We start from the raw sequence: 20,711 nt of genomic DNA on the forward strand, positions 1-20,711 counted from the left end.
AACAGCAGGGGGGACTGGCATATAATAAGCCTGTACAAAGAGAGCTTTCCTCCTGACTCACTTTCTCCTCTTAGAAAGATGATTCACCCTCATATGGAACCAGACCTCAGCAAGTTGCGTGCCTCCACAAGCACGACACGCCTGCCTTGGGAGCTAAAACTACACATCTCTGGAGATAGGATAAAAGAACCGCTTTTGTCATTCAGCAAAGCTTCAGCTCAGCTGGGGAATCTTGATGAACAGGACGCCAAAGATGGCCTGGTACACACTAATCCCTGCTTCTCCACGAGGGATTTGGAGCAGCCTCTCCAGCACTGCCCATGGCCTGGGCTGGCACAGATGTGGGGTGGTTGTAGGGAAAGGCACATAAGTCATTCCGTACCAGGAAGGGTGGTTAAGTTAAAAGTTGCCAGCTTCCTGTTAGCTGCAAGGGGAAAGGACGTGTTTAGCAAAACACTTCACTGCTGTGCTTTGGGGTTTGCTGTGAAAGTTGCATGAGAGCATATTCTGTTCTGATTTTTCTGCCACCCCACCCCCCACATTTCTGCCAGTCTTTCCCAACCTGGGTGCCTCCAGATGTTTCAGACTGAAAGATACCACTTCAAGCTCCATCTAGCCTATTCCCACAATGGTCAACAAGATGCTAGGAGCCACTGAGAGCCTTGGATTTATCCACTTTTTTTATTATTATTATTATTATTATTATTATTATTATTATTATTATTATTATTATTATAGTTTTTTAACATATCATTTTCAACAATTAAACATACTTTTATATCTTATACATTTTTTGACTTCCCTCAATCACATCTGAAAATTTTCCAATCTTTTCACTTAATATACATTTTTTACTTTCACTATTACATTTAAATCTCATAACTAATATCTCTATTCTTTCTCTACTTTGCAATATTTCATATGTTTCTCCTTACAAAACTTCTTGTAGTCCTACTAGAGTAATTTGTTGATTACGGTTGCTCTTAAAATAGTTCATATATTTCTTCCAATATTCTGTAAATCTCTGGTCCCACAGGTTTCGAATCCTTCCTGTCATTTTATCCAATTCTGCGTAGTCCGTTAATTTTGTCTGCCATTCTTCTTTTGTCGGTATTTCTTCTTGCTTCCATTTCTGGGCCAACAATACTCTTGCCGCCGTTGTTGCATATAAGAACAATTTAACATCCTGTCTATTAATATCCTCATTTATAATACCAAGTAAAAATGCTTCTGGTTTGTTTAAAAATGTATATTTCAACATCTTTTTCATCTCATTATATATCATTTCCCAGAAGTTCTTTACTTTCTTACATTCCCAGCAACATATGATAAAATGTTCCTTCTTTTTCTTCACATTTCCAACATTTATTATTTATCTTATACATTTTGGCTAATTTCACAGGTGTAATATACCATCTATACATCATGGATTTACCCACTCTTTTAAAGCCATCCAACTTGGTAGTTTGTCACTGTTTCCTGTGGAAGTGAGTTCCATAGTTTAACAATCTGCTGTGTGAAGAAGTACTTTATTTCCCCGCTGTTCTGACTCTGCCTCGTTTGTTAGGTCCTTGTTTGTTTGCTTTGGTGTTTCCCCATTAAACTACACTACCTGTTACGTCCTGTTCTTCTTTCTTTTCAACATCTTGGCAGGCGAGGTTTTGCAGGCAAAAGTTGAGAAGTGACATGCAGACACAGGTGTCGGCAGAACCCAGAGTGCAGTGCAGGTCTGCAATGCCTTCTTCTGCTGTTCTCTTCAGCAGACGGCACAGCATTAAGAAAAGGTATTGTTTTGTAATTACAATACAGAGTTTAGAATGAGAAAAGAATAATGTTCTCATATGAGAAGAGTCCTTTGAAAGAGAGAAAAGCACGCTCTCCTCATTTTTAGATGACACATGAGTGTGTTGCAACAGGCATTGTTTTAGAAGAGGCAGCAATGCTTCTAGATACCAGTTGCTGGAAACCACAGGAGAAGAGAGAGCTCTTGTGCTCGGGTTCTGCTTATAGGCTACTCATGGACGCACAGAGCTCAGTTGGCAGAGCATGAGACTCTTAATTTCAGAGTTGTGGGTTTGAGCCCCACGTGGGGCAAAATATTCTTGCATTGCAGGGGGTTGGACTAGATGACCCTTGAGGTCCCTTCCAACTCTCTGATTTTGTGATCGGCCACTGTGAGGAGAGGATGCTGGAATAGATGGGCCATTGGTCTGATCCAGCAGGCTCTTCTAAGGTTCTTGCTTGCAATTTTTAAAGTATTTATTAAAAACATTTTTTATAAGTGGACCACCTTCTGTGCAATCAACTGAAGGTATCAATGAGTTTTAACCGATTAATCAAACTGATTAAACAGGATATGCTACTATGAAAACTGCCATTTTGATTATATTATCCAGGCACAGGCAAACTCGGCCCTCCAGATGTTTTTGGCCAACAACTCCCATCATCCCTAGCTAGCAGGACCAGTGGTCAGGGATGATGGGAGTTGTAGTCCCAAAACATCTGGAGGGCCGAGTTTGCCTATGCCTGATATGCAGCTGCTCAACCTTCTCAATCTTCACAACCTTTTAGCTCCCCCCCGCCATATTGCAGGGGGTTGGACTAGATTTCCCTTCCAACTCTACAATTCTATAAGAATTGGTGCTAAATAAACTTTATGCAGTAGTCGTTGTAACAGCAACAACAGAAGAAATAGTAGAAGCAGCAGCAGTAATAATTATAGATGCTGAAGTAACTGGCAGGCAGGGGTTGATGGGAACTTTAGTCCAAAAAGTTTGAAGCGTACCAGGTTGTCAAAGGTTGTTGTATAGGAATGAATCTTGCGGCAGCACTACTGTTCACACTTGCTGGCATCTGGGATTAAGCCCTATCAGACGAAGGATTACTTCTGAATTTGAATTCACAGGACTGCAGCCCTGATAAAGAAAACAGTATTAGAAATTATCCTTCCCTTTTGAGCTATTGCACACAACGCATGCCTAGAAAAACAGCTCCTTTGTGGAGCTTTGCTACATTTCTGCAATCCGGACCAAGGCAAGGACGCCAGACATTGTCATTTATCTTCAGATGAGAGCTGGAATCCTAAACATACAAGGAGGCCCCTCTGATTCATCAAAAACATACCAGACATTCCTTGCCCCAGTATTTCCCAGATTTCTGATTGTGGAGTTTCTTTTCTTCTAAAAACCAACAGCCATACTAAAGCCCTGTTTGGGTATTTAACTCTTGCAGGTTGAGGTGTGTTCGGGTGGATAAACTGAGGATTAGAGGAAGGTCCTTAACCTTCTGACGTGTGCATCCAATTTGCAAGTTAAAAACGGATTGCCACCCATCCCTCTCTCAATCTGTTTAAACAGATAGATTTGCTGCCCTCAAGTCTAGTCTGGCGCAAAAAGTCTCTTCATACCAGGTCAGACTGACTACCTGTCCTTCTTGACTAGCATTGCTTACTCTGACTGACAGCAGCTCTTCAGGGTCAAGTGGAGTGTCCCATCCCCCCCAACCTTCCACCACATTCTCTTTGAACTCAAAATGCGAAGGAATGCTTGAACGTGGGCCCTCTTGCATGCGCAGCAAATTTGCAATCAAGAACCACCCACCCTCAGAGAAGGCCGGCATGAGTGAGTTCTGGGCCTGCCACCTAACTGGAAGGAGAAATGCTCAGAGCAGGGACACAACAGACAGCCTCTTCAGAATGGTGCTATACTTGGGCTAGAGCAGGGTGTCCAAACTGTTTTCAGAGAGGGCCAGATTTGATGAAGTGAACATGCGTGAGGGCCGACCAAAGTTGTTGATTTTTTTTAGGACTGAAGTTGTTGAATATTTTTTAGAATTTTACCCCTGGAGAAAAACTGCCACAGGGGTCACATTAAACCAACTGGCGGGCCGGATTAGGCCCCCGAAACGGACTTTGGACATGCCTGAGCTAGAGTATGGGTTGCCAAACTAAGGCCAGGGGGTGGATCACCTTCTAAATCCGTCCCACCAGTTGGGAATCAGTGGAGGCGCAGGTTGCAGCCACAGCAAAGGTGGCATTTTCCCATCTCCGCCGTATCAAGCAGTTGGTCCCTTACCTTTCTCGCCCTGATCTGGCCACAGTGATCCATGTGACGGTCACGGCATGATTATTGTAAATCACTCTACATGGGGCTGCCCTTGAAGCTGACCCAGAAACTCCAGCGGGTGCAGAATGCCGCGGCGAGACTCCTTGCAGGGTCTTTGCCGCGGGATCACATTCACCCAGTGCTTTACCAGCTGCACTGGCTCCTGGTGGAGTACAGGGTCAGGTTTAAGGTGCTGGTTTTAACCTTTAAAGCCCTATGCAGCCTAGGACCCAGGTACCTACGGGACCGCCTCTCCTGGTATGCCCTGCGGAGGACCTTAAGCTCCACAAATGACAACACTTTGGAGGTCCCAGGTTGCAAGGTGGTTAGATTGGTCTCAACTAGGGCCAGGGCCTGGGCCTTTTCAGTACTGGCTCCAACTTGGTGGAACGTTCTGTCACAAGAGACTAGAGCCCTGCGGGACTTGACATCTTTCCACAGGGCCTGCAAGACAGAGCTGTTCCACCTGGCCTATGGTTTGGACTCAGTCTGACCCTTATGTTTTCCCTCCCCTTACGGTTTTTATACGTGGGCAACTTTTAAAATGAGGCTGCATTTTAAATTGCATTTTAACCTGTATTTTAAATTGACCCCCTATAAATTTTTTATTGTAATTTTACTGGTGTTAGCCGCCCTCAGCCCGGCTCTGGCCAGGGAGGGCAGGGTATAAATAAATTTATTATTATTACTATTATTATTATTACATGAGTAGAATGTGTCCTTTTATTTAAAATGCATCTCTGGATTAGTTGTGGGGTCTGCTTGGTGTTTTTACATGAGTAGAATGTGTTCTTTTATTTAAAATCCATCTCTGGGTTATTTATGGGGCATAGGAATTTGTTCAATTCCACCCCCCAAAATATAGTCCAGCTCCCCACAAGGTCTGAGGGAGGGTGGACCAGCCCCTGCTGAAAAAGTTTGCTGACCCCTGAGCTACAGACTGGACAGAATAGCCCCAAGATTCTGAGAGGATGGAGGTAAACAGAAGACTGGCAAATTATAGAGAGACAGAATAGTCCAACTACCCCTGTGAGGAAGTGTTCTGGGCTCCCAGGAACATTTAATTATATAAAGGTTGTTAAATTATTTAGGGAACAAGAGCAGAGCAGAAATAGGGTTTTGGCTCCCTCTGCTGACTGCTTTATACTATTGTTAAGCTGAGAGCAGAAGCATTAAGTGATGTTTCATCAAAGGGAATTTACCGTACTTAAGGCAGAAATGTTCTCTTGACAGTGAAGACTTTATCTCCAGATTTCCCCCCCACTATAATACCCAAAAGTTGAGAATTTCGCCAAAGTTAGCTAAAAAGCACGCTGGGCCCCTCCAGATGTCCTGTTTATTCAGCATTCATTCCAATTTGCTTGCACAAAAGCTACGTAGTGGTTCGTTTATCTCTGTTCTTTATTTGTTTGTTTATGGGGTGGTTACATGACAATGAGCATTCATCCTGATTTGCTTTTGGGGTGTTAACATATGTTCCCATTAATTGTTCATTCATCCCATGATTTTCAATCTATTTTCCTGTCTATCACTTTCCTAACTGCAAAAAAATCAGTGTTTTTTTATTATCATAAAAAAGTGGAGTAGTTGCACAAGGACAACAAAGTACTTTAATTCTTTAGGAGCAAAGGTGGGATATAAATTCAATAAACAAAATCAAATAAATTCACTTTAATTGCACAAATCTAAAGTTCCAGTATGAACTTGAAACTCTCCTGGAACCTAGGGATAGTCTGGAGGCAACCCAGACTTGACATCTTTCTGCAGGGCCTGCAAGACAGAGCTGTTCCTCCAGGCCTTTGGCCAGGGTGCAGTCTGACCTTTTTTCCTTTGTATAAGAACAAGCATGAAGGAGGCCTCCCAGTCTGTTCACAGGTCCTTATATGACCAGTGAAAACAGTTGGTCCTGGAAAGTATTAACCGCTCTCAGTCTTTACCTGATAACTGCCATTTGTCCAGATTTTAATTTGTCTGAATTAATTTTAAGATGTATTTTAATTAATTGATGCCTGTTTTTATGTGTACTGTGTTATTTATATGATGTTAGCCGCTCTGAGCCCGGCTCTGGCTGGCGAGGGCAGGGTACAAATAACATTTATTATTATTATTATTATTATTATTATTATTATTATTATTATTATTACTACTACTACTAACCCTACTTGCAGGAAATGTGATACAGGATTAGCTGGTCGGCTGTCTGTGGGTTGTCCCCCCCCCATTCAAGTTTTATATTGGCAAATAACATAAATATTAGAAAATTACCCTATGTTTCTATGCGCTCATCCATAGAAAACTAAGGTTTTAAGTGCTACTTCTGGAGACTTCATGGCATGCTGGGAAGTGGGGAATAAATTTTATTATTCTCCTTTAGAGTTAATAAAATTTAAGGGGCTTCTAGGTTAGCCATAGCTCCTGAATATGAAAGTAGAAAACAAGAAAGTGTGGGAGAAAAAGCACAGTACTTTATGCAAACAAGTTAACAATTAGTGAGTTGTGGGGGGTCAGCATTGGTTTCGTGCCATCTGTTTTCACAACACCATCTTATGCTGATCTCAGTTAACTATTTTGTCAAGCAGCGACCATCGTGGAAACTGGATTATAGTTAGAGAGAGACTTTTTATTCCAATTATGTTACATGTATTATTATTATTTTTAAAGCTGTCATATGAATCTCCCAGTCAGGACTGTGGTGAAAGTGGGGGATCAAATCATTTTACTGCCCATGCCCCGCCAAGCTATTTGTCCAAAAAGGATGCTGTTGTAGGTGCAAATAGCAGCTATGGGTGGGATTCCCATCATGAAATGGGGCAGAAGGAAATAATTATTATTTTTACACTGCTTCATGTATTTAAGGTTGCATCATGCATTGGGGCGGTGTTTTTGAACTAGATGTCCCCCATCCTTTTCATTTCCAAGATTTTGTGATTTAACATTTGGTATAATTTAGCCTGTCTTCCCAGGCTAAATTATACTGTCTTGGGAAGACAGGCGAACTAATATCAGTGTACTGGAAGATCACCAGTATTGAAGCAATTATTCTTCAACATCAACTTCGTTGGACTGGTCATGTTGTGCGGATGCCTGATGATCACCTTCCAAAGCAACTACTCTATTCCAAACTTAAAAATGGAAAGCGTAATGCTGGTGGTCAACAAAAGAGGTTTAAAGACTGTCTCAAAGCAAATCTAAAAAAATGTAGTATAAACACGAACAATTGGGAAACACTGGCCTGTGAGTGTTCCAGTTGGAGAACAGCCTTTACCAAAGGTGTCATGGGCTTTGAAGACACTCAAACTCAGGATGCAAGGGAGAAATGTGCTAAGAGGAAGGCACGCTTGGCAAATCCACACTGTGATCAACTCCCGCCTGGAAACCTATGTCCCCACTGTGGAAGGACGTGTGGATCCAGAACTGGCCTCCACGGTCACTTACGGACTCATTGTTAAAACCATGTTCATGGAGGACAATCTTACTCGGCTAAGAGTGATTGCCAAAGAAGAAGAAGAAAATTTAGCCTTAAATGTGCATGAACACATTTTCTTCAACGTTTCGTACTCTTACGCACTCTTCCAGAACATGTGTGTTTGTGTGTGTTGGGGAAGGGGGGTTAATTAAAGAGTGTTTGAGGAGTGATGGGCAATTTGCACTTAGGAAAATGCTAGACCAAGTGACCCAAATGAACAATAATTAGCTGAGAGTACTTTAGGACTGATTTGTCGTGATGGAATTTCCAGTACGAACCTTGAGGCATTTCAGCTAAGTGCAAAGCCATCTGCTTCATGTAAAATGAGATTGATCCTACAAGACGGTTTTTCTTCTCTCTGTAGCTTGATCTATTGCTTATTTGCTTAGAAGGTTTATACCTTGCAACTCATGGCAGGAACACAGCCCAGGACCCCTTAGTCCTTTGCCTGATGGATGAGGCAGGAGTTTGGTTCCCTTCAGTTCTCCAGTCTAAGAACAGGCAGAAGAAGTGGAATGTTATTTTTTGGCAAGGTTGGGGTGGGGGGAGCAGCTGCTTCTTATCTGGTGGATGGGAACAGGCTTATCTTCCCCTTACTATGATGCTCTTCCTGGAAAGGAGGAGATGCAGCTTCTAGTGGCCTTGCATCTGGTGGCAAAACACTCCCATTTCACATCCTGCTTTTTGTACTTAGGTACACATAACTAAAAGGGATGCGGGTAGCGCTGTGGGTTAAACCACAGAGCCTAGGACCTGCCAATCAGAAGGTCGCGGTTTGAATCCCGACGGGGTGAGCTCCCGTTGCTCGGTCTCTGCTCCTGCCCACCTAGCAGTTTGAAAGCACGCCAAGTGCAAGTAGATAAATAGGTACCACACCCGCGGGAAAGTAAATGGCGTTTCCATGCGCTGCTCTGTTTCGCCAGAAGCGGCTTAGTCATGCTGTACGCCGGCTCCCTCGGCCAATAAAGCGAGATGGTCAGGGGTCCCTTTACCTTTACCTTACACATAAGTAGGAAGAAAACCATTGCGAATGAGCCATGTTTCTTAATCTTCTTTCTCCCTTTGCAGAGGCTTTGTTTATTCAGTGGTGAGGAAAATATATGCTCCATGCTCAGGGGCTCTTTATTTTTCAGATATGATGGAGTGTTCCATGCAGTGAATGAAATCAGCAACCCAAATGAAGGCCTGTTTTTCTAGCGCAACACTCCCCACAAATTCATTTTTCACAGCAGCAATCTGGGAAGGTCACCGATTGGGGGTGAAATTCTAGCTCAAGAAGGAGGCAAGCCCCACACTTTAACAGTTAGGAATACTGTAGTAGTAATAATAATAATTTATTATATGCACCCCACCCATCTGGCTGGGTTTCCCCAGCCACTCAAATTTGACATACATATGGCCAAAACAATTCTGAGGAATATACACATTTACTATCAGCTCCCCACAACTCATCAAGCTATGGGAGTGGGAAAGAGGACTTTCTTTGTCAGCTCTGGTGAAAGACCAGCAGCTTTTGGCTCATTCTACCTGCTCAGTACAAGAACTTAGTAATGAAGAAATAGGTTTGCTTTTCCACCTTCTCCCTCCCACTCCTTTTTTCCTTTAGTGCTGTGTCTTCCCCATTGTAAGCCTGAGATTATTTCTTTACCGATATCTGCAAGCTGCAATGCGACAACACCCCCACCACAACTTTTCTGTTTGTGAAAAAAGCAGGATAAAGAAACAAACAAAAAAACACTTTTTGACTTAAAAGTTAATTGGGTTGGCCCCACTGCTTGTTTTCTGCGAACGCGGGGCAAGCTAAAACAGCCCATACCAAGCCCCTCCAGAAAACGACAAGCCACCAGCTAGACCTGCTTAGCTAGAACCCAAAACCCAAGCAGCAAACAAAGCCTCCCTTCGGCATCCCGGCCCTTATACCCCGGGGAAGCGAACCAGCGGCCCTCAGGCAGCTCCTGGACTCCATCTCCCATCAGCCCCTGCCACCAGGTCGTGCTGGCGGGGGCTGACGGGAGTTGTAGTCCACGAGCAGCCTGAGGGGCCCACAGGCTTCACTCTGCCCTGCCTGAGGCGAGAGGGCCCGCGAAGCCCCGCGGGAGCGCCTAGGCCGCGGGGCGTCGAGCGGGCTGGAGCCGAACGCGCCTCCTCGGCTCGCCCGTTCCCTGCGAGGGGAGGCGACTAGGCCTCGCCGGCCTCGCGAGAAGGGGCGGCGTTTGCGGGCCGAGGTGGAGCCGGCGAGGGGAGCCGGCCGAGGCCCGTGAGGGGAGAGCGCGCGTGTGGCGGCCAGAGAGAGAGCAGGCGGGCAGGCGGAGGGGGGCGCCGGCCCGGCCCGCGAGGCGGCGGCGGGGTTTTTCCTTGGGCCTGAGGGGAGCCTGCCTCGAAGATGCCGGGCGGCGGCGGGCGGGTGTGCGCCGCGTGCGGCAGCTCGGAGATCGAGGTGGACTCGGCCCGCGGAGACGCGGTTTGCACGGGCTGCGGCTCCGTCCTCGAGGACAACATCATCGTCTCCGAGGTGCAGTTCGTGGAGAACAGCGGAGGAGGGTCGTCGGCCGTCGGGCAGTTCGTCTCCCTCGACGGTGGGTGACGGGGGAATAAAAGGAAGGGATAGAAAAGGAGAAGCCGGCAGGGGGCAAGGAGGGCTGGCAGGGCATGTGGGGCAGGGGTGCTTGTGAGCTGGGCTGGGGCATACCCTTCTGTGAAAATACGGACGGACGACCTCTTCCATATGAAGAAATCATCATTATTATTATCATTATCACCACCACCATCATTACTATTCCATATGAAGAATTGTTGTTATTTCAGGATTTATACCCCACACCTCTGACCCTGTTGCCCCAGCCGCTCTGGGCGGCTTACAACATACATAAAAATGCAAGAAAACTTTTAAAAAACTTCCCTATACAGGGCTGCCTTTAGATTGCTCTGGGGTCTCATAACTCCATACCCTCCAACATTTTCCCAATGAAAATAGGGATGTCCTATTAAATTATTATTATTATTATTATTATTATTATTATTATTATTATTTTATTTTATTTTACACACACACCCTGTCCATCTGACTGGGTTGCTCCAGCCACTATGGGCGACTTTCAACATATATACAAACATAACAAAACATTGAATATTGGAAAACTTCCCTATGCAGGTCTGCCTTTAGATGTCTTCTAAAGGTTGAACATTACCCGCCAACATTTCTCCAATGAAAATAGGGATGTCCTGTACTAGTAACAACAACAACAATAATAATATTTATACAGTCATACCTCAGGTTGAAGTAGCTTCAGGATAAGTATTTTTGGGTTGCGCGCTGCTGTGACCCGGAAGTAATGGTGCACATTACTTCCGGGTTTCGTTGCTCACGCATGCGCAGACGGTCAAAATGACATCACGTACATGCACGGAAGCGGCGAATCATGACCCACGCACACGCAGATGTGGGTTGCGTTCGCTTCTGGATGCGAATGGGGCTCCGGAACGGATCCCATTCGCATTGAGAGGTACCACTGTATACCCTGTCCATCTGCCTGGATTGCTCCAGCCACTCTGGGCAGCTTCCAGTATATAAAAACATAACAAAACATTGAACGCTAAAGAACTTCCCTATGCAACTCTTCCTTCAGATGTCTTTTTTTTTAAAAAAAATTTTATTAAGGATTTTCTTGTTTTACAGAAGTGTAGTGCCTCGTATTTTTTTTCTTCTTCTTCCATTTAACGTTTTTACAAATCTGTTTCATTTGTTGAGGCATTAGGGGGAGAAGAAAAAAGAAAGAAAAAAGAAAGGGGGTGGAGACTATAGGTTGTATAGTTACTTGTCCCCTTGGCTCGGGGGCAGGGTTTGCATAACTCCATACCCTCCAACATTTCTCCAGTGAAAATATGGACGTCCTAAGGAAAAGCAGGACATTCTGGGATCCCATTGGAAACCGGGGCGGCTTCTGTAAATCTGGGACTGTCCCTGGAAAATAAGGACACTTGGAGGGTCTGCTGGGGGTTTAGTGTCCAAGGTGTGTGTGAGAGAAATGGGTGGTATTATTTATTATTTTTGTTTATTATTTGTTAAATTTGCATACCACCACGCATTTGAAGATCACAGGGCTGTTTGCAACATAGAAATGCAAAATGAGAACACAGACAATTTATTTATTTATATAACTTTATGTATTTGCTGGATTTGTTTACCACCATTCATCCGTAGATCTCAGAGCACTTAACACAGACAGGGGTGGGCAACCTAAGGCCCAGGGGCTGGCTGTGGCCCAATCGCCTTCTCAATCTGGCCTGCGGATGGTCTGGGAATCAGCATGTTTTTACATGAGTAGAATGTATCCTTTTATTTAAAATGCATCTCTGGGTTATTTGTGGGGGATAGGAATTCATTCATTCCCCCCCCCCAAAAAAAAATTAGTCCAGACCACCACATGGTCTGAGGGACGGTGGACTGGCCCATGGCTGAAAAAGCTTGCTGACCCCTGACTTAACAACATAAAAACACTAAATACATGATGCCTGCATGCCGAAGCCTGGGCGCGCTGAGCTCAGCGCGTCCAGCCTTCGCGGACCTCTCCGCAAGCAGCGGGAGCGTTCCCGCTGCTTGCGGAGAGGTGCCTGCATGCCGAAGCCTGGGCGCGCCGAGCTCAGCGAGTCCAGGCTTCGCGGACCTCTCCGCAAGCAGCGGGAGCGTTCCCGCTGCTTGCGGAGAGGTGCCTGCATGCCGAAGCCTGGGCGCGCTGAGCTCAGCGCGTCCAGGCTTCGCGGACCTCTCCGCAAGCAGCGGGAGCGCTCCCGCTGCTTGCGGAGAGCTGCCTGTTTGAGGGCTGGGGTCGGGGGAAGCTCTAGCTTCCCCCGCCCCAGCCCCGCACCTGGGGGGGAAATAATTTCCCCCCCTTTATTTCCCCCCCAAAAAACTGGGTGCGCCCTATGGTCCGGTGCGCCCTATGGTGCGAAAAATACGGTAAGCATGTATGTGTTCCAAACCTACTGTGGCATCTGAAAATCAAGAAATGTGCAGTAAGAAGTTGGTGTGACACCCAGAAATCAAAGAAAATTTTGAAGTCAGTAGGCAGTTTTAGGCTGTTATAATCACCACAGGCTTATATTTATGCCAGGAACTTTAACAAATTGCACCTTTTTTTCATTCCCGATGAGTTGAGCAGGAAACAGTTCACTTTCACAAGATGGGATTAACAAGTGGGCGCATTAAGAGTGGTGCCTTGGTTCTCGAACTTAATCCATTCCGGGAGTCCGTTCGACTTCTGAAAACCTTTGAAAACCAAGGTGTGGCTTCTGATTGGCTGCAGGAGCTTCCTGCACTCAATCGGAAGCCGCGTCGGACGTTCGGCTTCCGAAAAACGTTCACAAACCTGAACGTTTACTTCTGGGTTTGCAGCATTTGGGAGCTGATTTGTTCAGGAGCCAAGCAGTTTTTAATACCAAGGTACCACTGTATAAAATATTACACTCCATAGCCCCTGAAACTTTCACTGTACTATTATCTTTTAGACACTGTCCAATGCCCATTTATAGCCTATGAAGACAGAAAGGGGGGAAACTGACAGCCTCTCTCTAGTACAGCTAGTGCCAGTTCCCTGTTGACAAAGACTGAAGGCTCCTGTGGCTTGCTCTTCTCCTACAGTGGTTTCTAGTTACTCAGGAAAGCTTGAGAATATGGGCAGTTTCCATGAAATGGATGGTGGTCTTAGACACCTCTGCTCATATGGAAGCATTGCTCTGTGATTGCCAAACAAACCCTACCTACAAAACCCCAAGTTTGGCCTATTGATGAATTGAAATCAGGCAACTTAAAACAAGCACGTACCCCCGAGCACTGATAACTTTTATTTCTTAACAGTGGTGCCAAAACTGCTGAAGATGTTATCACTCTTCTACCATCTGTTTCAGTAATATTTTACAGAACTTGAAAGAGACATTGCCATGTTTAGACTCCAGAAGCATCCTTCCATAAATTATGATGTTGTTTGTTTGCAGTCGGAGATAGAATGCAGAATTTACTTTATACGTTGGTTGTCAATGTGATCCGCTGTGGCCATTCCACTGGCTCATTAGGTAACCTTATACAGTAAAAGAGCCGGGACCTGAAATTGTTTGTTTTTCTCTTCTCTTCTCTTTCCAATCCTTTTGTAGCAGTCTTGGATTGATAATGGCTTATACAAATTATAAACTGCCTTGAGTGGTTTGGCAGAAAAGTGGTATACAAATGAAGTAAGTGAAATAAATAGAATCGTATTACCCTACGCCCCTAGCCACTCTCCATATCTCTCTGCAAACTTCCACACATCTTTTCAGATGAGCATATTTCTTAAATAAACAGAACAGCCCCAGCCTTCTGTTGAGTGGCTCATTCTCTGATAAAGGGTTTCAAGAGTCAGATAAGCTTGACTGATGGTTGTTGTTTCTGCTATCCTAAAGCCCATTCATGCTGAATTCAAATGCAGAGTTTACTGCAGAAATTGCTTCACTGAGGTTCCTTATAGATTGCCTTCCGAAAGCAAGGGGGGCGGGATGGTCATGCAGAAGACACCCTCATTTGTGAGTTATTTTAGTAGAGTAGGACTTGTACACAGACTGCCACTGTTTATGCTTACACATCTAGCCATTAGAACAGGGGCAGGGAACTTGTGGCACCTCCAGAAAGTGCTGGCCAGCAGCTTCCATCTTATTGGCTGTTCTGGTTGGGGTTGATGGGAGTTGGAGTCTAAGAACTTATGGAAGGCACTCAGGTTCCCCACAGTTGCATTAGAAAAATAGCAGCTTTCCAAGCTACAGGTGGTCTTAGGACAGGAAGATTTAATTAGCATGGGTGCATTTCCTGCCTATAGACCTGTTATAAACTTTATCTTTCTTTATTAATTGTTACCTGCCTGTCGTCATATTACAGACTTTCTTGAGCGCCTCAGGAGTCATGTGGACAAAACAGATTGTTGGAATCATGTAGGAAAGATGGAAGCAGATAACTCTGCCAGGGAAGCTGCACAGCGTATGAGTGACTTTCTCATTGCATCTTTCATGGCTTCCTCCAGGTGTCAGTCTTGTATCATGCACCAGGGCTAAATCTCTTTCTGGCACCCTCTTCCTGTATATGCTTCTTTCATGACAGCAACAAAGGCTTGCTTGAGATGCTGCAGAGGATAGTTTGGCAGTTATGAAAATGCTGAATTGTGCACTTTGTGACTGCATTGATTTCCCCCCTTGCTTTTTATAGAGCTGTATTTCATCCAGAGAAGGACCTCAGAATCTGACTCCCACTGGGGTGATACCTGGGAACAGAAGAGGGGTGGGGTGGGGGGATGTGGAGAGAATGGGCTTGACAGAACTTGTCTCTGCTGGAGAGTGTTCAGATCTGTTTACTTTCCTGTAAAATTGCTTGACAGCTGAATGGTAGAAGCTGAGAGTAGCCATCTTTTAGCAGTAGCTTTTGACTGAAAACCTCAGACTGAAAAATCTTTGCATTTGTTGCTATCAATTGCAGATACTATGGAACTGAAGCATCTAGCTTTTGTATCTTAAATCTCCCAATGTAGCCAGTGTAATCCATGGTTATCTCACAGTTGGTTGGACACTTTCTGCATAAGTGGCAGGCTGCGTTATAAGTGTGTAAAGGACCAGATATTACGGGTTTCCTTCCTTGTTTTAGTATGTGCCATTTTTCTCTTTATAAGAGTGCAGTGGTGAAAATATTACTTAAACCCCCACATATTCTCTTATGGTAGAAAAATTAATATTCCTACCATAGTTACTTCCACATCATCAGCTTCCTTGGCTCAATAGTTCTGATAAATAAACCACTTTTTAGCACAAATTGTTCTGTTGTCAACTGGGAGAAGTCTGAAACTTAACGTGCAAATGATTTCCAAAGAAATATGCCGAAAGAGGTCTGGATTGACACCTTTCATAAATGGCATGGAAACCAGAAATGTGTTTTTCATTTTAATTTTTTCCTTCTGACTGGGCACATCACCATGGAATGGGTTCTGATGGCTCCTGGAATAATTTATTTGTTAGAAAAAAACTTTCAGTCTTGCACCCATGCTCTTTTAGTCTTGCACACCATGCAGTGTCATAGCTGGGCCACTACCCTGAGCTGGGGGAAGGCACTCTGCCTCACTGAAGGCACCTGTATCTCAAGTGGCAGCAGTGGATCCAGGAGAGCCCTCACTTTGAATTTGCTTCTTCAGAGGGCGTGTGACCTGTCTAAAGCAGACTGCACACAACACAGCTGAACAGAAGGACCGCTCACTAACAGCAACTCAGTCTTTGTCTGGATGAAGTTTCAGTGCATTAGCTCTCATCCAGTCCATTATTGCAACCGGGCATTGATTCAGCACATCCACTGCCTCACCTGCAGAAGATAAAAAGGAGAAATAGAGCTGTATATCGCCAGTATACTGATAATAGCGTACTCCAAAGCTCTGTATGATCCCATTCAGTAGTTTGTTAAACAGCACGGGGACAGAACTGAGGTATCATATTCTGGCTTGTTCTTAAGTTGGTAATCATAGTTTGATAACAGGGAACATATTCTTAGAGGCTTCCTGATGCGTTTGCTTGTTACCTTTTGGAAGTTTGCTAAACCCCAAAGTACTACAGTAGTTAACATGCAGCCTGACTTTGAAAACCCAATAAGAATCTTTGGAAATGTTTGCATGTGCCCCCACACTGTTTTTCTCCCTACATAAAAAGGTAAGGTGTCGTCACACTCTGCAGCTTGCATGGCTGCCAATAGGTAGCTATGCCAAATGCAGCATGAGGAATGGCCGGCTGGCCCAGGTAAGCTGTTTAACAGAGGGTGAGAAGACCCTTCACACAGTTATTTAGCAAACTGCTGTGTGAAGTTCCTCTTCCTCCCTTTCAAAGGGTATGGGGTGAGAGAGGAGGGGCTTGGGGTGAGGTATGGGGGAAGGTGTAAAGAGAGTGTGGTTGGTCAGCTGTGTGGTAAGGGCAGAGAGATGGGTGGATGGAGTGGGTGAGCAGAGCAAGCAGCGATGGCAGCCCCTAGTAATATATGTTGCACAACCTTTCAGTCACCCACTCTGAGAGCCTGTTGCACTCTGTGATAGAAGCAGATGAAGTTGCAGAAAGGAGAGCTCTTGAGTTCCCTTATGAGTGTTCTTGGGTCCTTAATCAGCATAAGAGGAGCCTCTGTGTCTAGGACCACTGAAGTTTGTTAGATGAAACACTTACTAAAAGGGAGCCATCACAAGATTTATTGTAATACCTCCATTAATCTGTAGTATTTGACAAGCTTTTTTCTTTTTTTGTTCCTTGCAGCAGCAGGAAAAACACAAACAGTTGGAGGATTTCACATCAACTTGGGAAAGGAATCGCGGGCACAGACTCTCCAAAATGGTAACTTGTTATAACTTATTTAAAAACTAAAACCAAGGGGAAGGCTGCTCTGCTAAATAGTTCTATCATGGGTTTGTCAGCTACTGATTGTGGGTGGCGTTTCAGAAAGGAGCAGCCATATTTGATGGACAACTATTCTCACATCTTCTTGTGTGATGTGTTCTGTTGGAAGAGGGGGTTTACATCCTGAAAATGGCACAAGTCTGATTGGATGGTGGCACTTCAGCCAAGCCTTCTTGTACCCAATTTTTCCAGTGCAGTCTCTGAACCCCACAGGTTTTCTAGCACTCAGTAACCTTGCAATAGAGGGAGTTTGTTTCCCAGGGCATTGTCTGAGAGCACATGATGCAGTTACTTTCCTGATGCCAAATGGGTGTGGATCTGTTCAGTTTCTGGATGGGAGACCACTTGGGAAACTTGTGTATTCTGCCTTGAGTGCTTTAATGGAAGAAAGGCAGAATATAAATAAATATCAACCAACCAATCAATCAATCAATCAATCAATCAATCAATCAATCAATCATTAGTGTGTAAAAGGTTGTTTTCAAGTTCAGGCTCCACAATATCTTTGTACTGAAATCTGGCAGATTCGCAATCCTCCATTCCCATTATTTATGATGATTCCAGACTCAAAATGGAATAGATGTATGTACAGTGGTACCTCGCAAGACGAATGCCTCGCAAGATGAAAAACGCGCAAGACGAAAGAGTTTTTCGTTTTTTGCGTTGCTTCACAAGACGATTTCCCCTATGGGCTTGCTTCGCAAGACGAAAACGTCTTGCGAGTTTGCTTCCTTTTTCTTAAAGCCGTTAATACCCAGCGAATCCGTGCTCTGCAAGATGGAAAAAAATCGCAAGGCGACACAACTCGCGGAACGAATTAATTTCGTCTTGCGAGGCACCACTGTATTTTCTTACAATCTGTTCTGCACTGGCCTCCCGCAAAAGACAAACTATGTGCTTTGGGAAACAACACCTCCTGCCCAAACAGTCTTTAACATTGTTGTGAAATAAAATTACAAAAAGGGTGGGTCTAATGTAGGAATGTTACTCAAGCTAAGTAAGCCTTGGTCTGATAAATGCTCTTCGATAGAAGAAAGGCAGGACATATATTTAATAATAAATAAACCCTGGCTATTTCAACCCAACAAATGCTACTTATGTGCAACATCTGTTTATGGAGGCAGGCTTGTGCATTAGTGTCAAGAGCCAGATTAGACTCAGGGCCAGATTTAGACTTGGATGGAGTGCTCTCCTGTTCAGTCCCTTTGTGTTGGAGAAGCTGGAGCTTGGACTGCAGGAACTAAAAGTTACTGCTCTGTTGACAAAGCAGGGGCAGAAGGCCAACCTCCCATATTTACATCAGATGTAGCTTTCATACTGTACACTGATGGGCTGCTCTCTCTCTCTCTCTCTCTCTCTCTCTCTCTCTCTCTCTCTCTCCCTCCCTCTCTCTCTCTCTCTCCACATACTGCTTGGTATAACATGCCCATTATGATGCGTACTTTATTTTTAAAATCCTATGGTGCAATTACTATATATATATTTTAAAGCAAATTTTATAGCAGAAAATGAACACTATGTTTAAAAATCACAATGGGCTGTTTTTCTCGTTCCTCTGTATTTTGAGCTTTCTTTAGGCAGTTTGACACTGCTGTTATTTTCAATGTGATACCCTTAATCGCTTGAAGACTAATCTTGGGTTCTAATGTAAGAATTGGCTGATTTTTTTCTCATGAGTTCTTGCTAGCATGACCTGTAAGGATGCATGTAAACTGATCCCCCCCCCAAAAAAGTTTAGTTTCATACAGTTCTGGTAGTTTCAGTAAGTCCCTTAAAATTGATAATTAACCATGCTGGGCAATGGTCACCACAACAAGCCCAAAGATGTTCATGCATGTATTTTTTAAATGCCTCCAAATAAAATATTAGCTGTGTTGTTTGGGGCTGATGGGAGTTGTAGTCCAGAAAATCTGAAGGGCACTGGGTTGGCAAACACTGTCCTAGAGAGCCCCCCCCCCTTGCTGCTGATTCCATGGCCAGACAATTTAAACCAGTGGCAGGGAGTTTGTGGTTTTCCAGATGTTGTTGGACTACCATTTCCAAAATCCCTGAGCACCATTCACTAGGGACTGATGGGAGTTGGAGTGCAACAGCATCTGGTGGACCACAGGGTCCCCATCGCTGATCTAAAAATTACTCCAGCCATGTTGCAGCGGCTCACAGAGAAGCAGCTTTTACTTAGCTAGGATTAGCATTTAAACAATTTCTTTGTTTTAAGAGTGTCTCTCATATCCCCAACCATGACTCCTAGAAGGAGTCCTTGAATGATGTATTTCACTTCTCTCCCTATCTCTCCATTCCGTCTTCTTTTGGCGACAGGGGCTGTCTACTCCATGGCGCTATTAAACTGGAGTGCTTGGAATTAAGCTGGTTGAGTCCCACCGAAGTAAAACGGACACATGTCCCAGATACAGTGCTTGAAAGTAAAATGCTTTGCTAAACGGTTGTATAAAGAAGCAGACTGCTTGCAGAATTGTCTTCTTTTGTGGCTTAATCTGGGGCCGCCTTACTGACAGTGCATGGTGGGTATTCTCTTTCACTCGGTAGAAAGGAATGCAGACTTTAATCTGTGTAACAAGCCCTCCTCTGGCTTGCTGCCACTCTGTCTCTGAGAAACTCCTTTCCAGCGTGTGCAGCACTGTGCTGGCAGATTCCCCAGGTGCTGAAAGAACAGTCTGTATTAATGTACACAGCACTGGGGTGGATGAGGACATTCTTCCGACTTCGATGTGAAAAGCAGTTGGCTGGCCATTGTGCATAATCCCACCCCCTTCCTTTTTGGGTCAGGAGCAAATGAAACTGTGGGAATGATGTTGTAATTTTTATTTTCACTGGCATTTGTTGACAAGTGTTTTGTCAGTTTGAAGTTCATGGAGCTTTGCCTGTTGACTTGAATATATATATATATTTAAAGTAAAGCACTGCCGAAGAGTTGGTTCGAGAGGAAGTATGTCTACCAGTGGAACCTACTTTTTATTTTCAATCATTTGTCTTGTTAAATACAGTTTCCCTGGAAGGTTATGAGGAGTTATTCAGTCAGAAGATTAGTGATAGTGGACAGACCCTCTTGCAAGGAACTAACATTTGTGGTATTCATCTGTAATTCCTAATAGCAGGCATTCTGGGGCACACTTTCAGTTGATGGGGGCGGAAGTTATGGCCAATGGACCTGGTCAGTGCCCTCCATCAACTGAATATGCACCCCTGAGTGGGAGCCGGAACCACAGAAGAGTGCAAGCAGCAACCTTAAGAGTTGTTAATGGCCTGCTTGAGAGGTTTGGAATGGCTGCCTGAGAAATGTGGTTAAGGTCAGAAAAGTGGCTGGGCATGAGAGTTGTGCCTCAGCATCCTTTGCAACATAAAAAAATTATTACAGGTCATGCATGCCTTCCTTGGCACCCTTGGCTCCCCCCAGCAGCAAATATACAGTTTAATGGAGTGTTCATATGTAACTTATTCTGAACATATAAGGGTAAAAATAAGAAGTCAGTATAGGTGACTGTGACTAAGACTGATAACTGCTACGGTTGTGAACTGACAAGTATGGCATGACTGCCAATTGGCTGAGGCATTCTGAATTTTGTCTGTTCACTTAAGGCAAGTGTTGGGAACCTTTTGTCTTCCAGATGTTGCTGAACTACAGCTCACATCATCCTTTGCCATTGGTCATGCTTGCTGGGACTGATAGAAGCTGTAGTTCAGCAACATCT

The 20,711-nt window shown here is 44.4% G+C and overlaps 1 protein-coding gene across 1 annotated transcript in view; it reads left to right on the forward strand.

The window, feature by feature from the left end:
- Nucleotides 1–9,952: 9,952 nt before the first annotated feature.
- BRF1 (BRF1 general transcription factor IIIB subunit) overlaps nt 9,953–20,711 on the forward strand; it is a gene marked incomplete at its 5' end in the record, with an annotated part of 195,682 nt that continues 184,923 nt past the window's right edge. Inside the window, 2 exons of the mRNA XM_081911507.1 lie at nt 9,953–10,145; nt 16,861–16,938. Coding sequence (XP_081767633.1) covers nt 9,953–10,145; nt 16,861–16,938 — 271 coding nt within the window. The remainder of the gene's footprint in view (nt 10,146–16,860; nt 16,939–20,711) is intronic.

The sequence above is a fragment of the Podarcis melisellensis genome (genome assembly GCF_964234715.1).
Source record: "Podarcis melisellensis genome assembly, chromosome: 1".
Lineage (NCBI taxonomy): Eukaryota > Metazoa > Chordata > Lepidosauria > Squamata > Lacertidae > Podarcis > Podarcis melisellensis.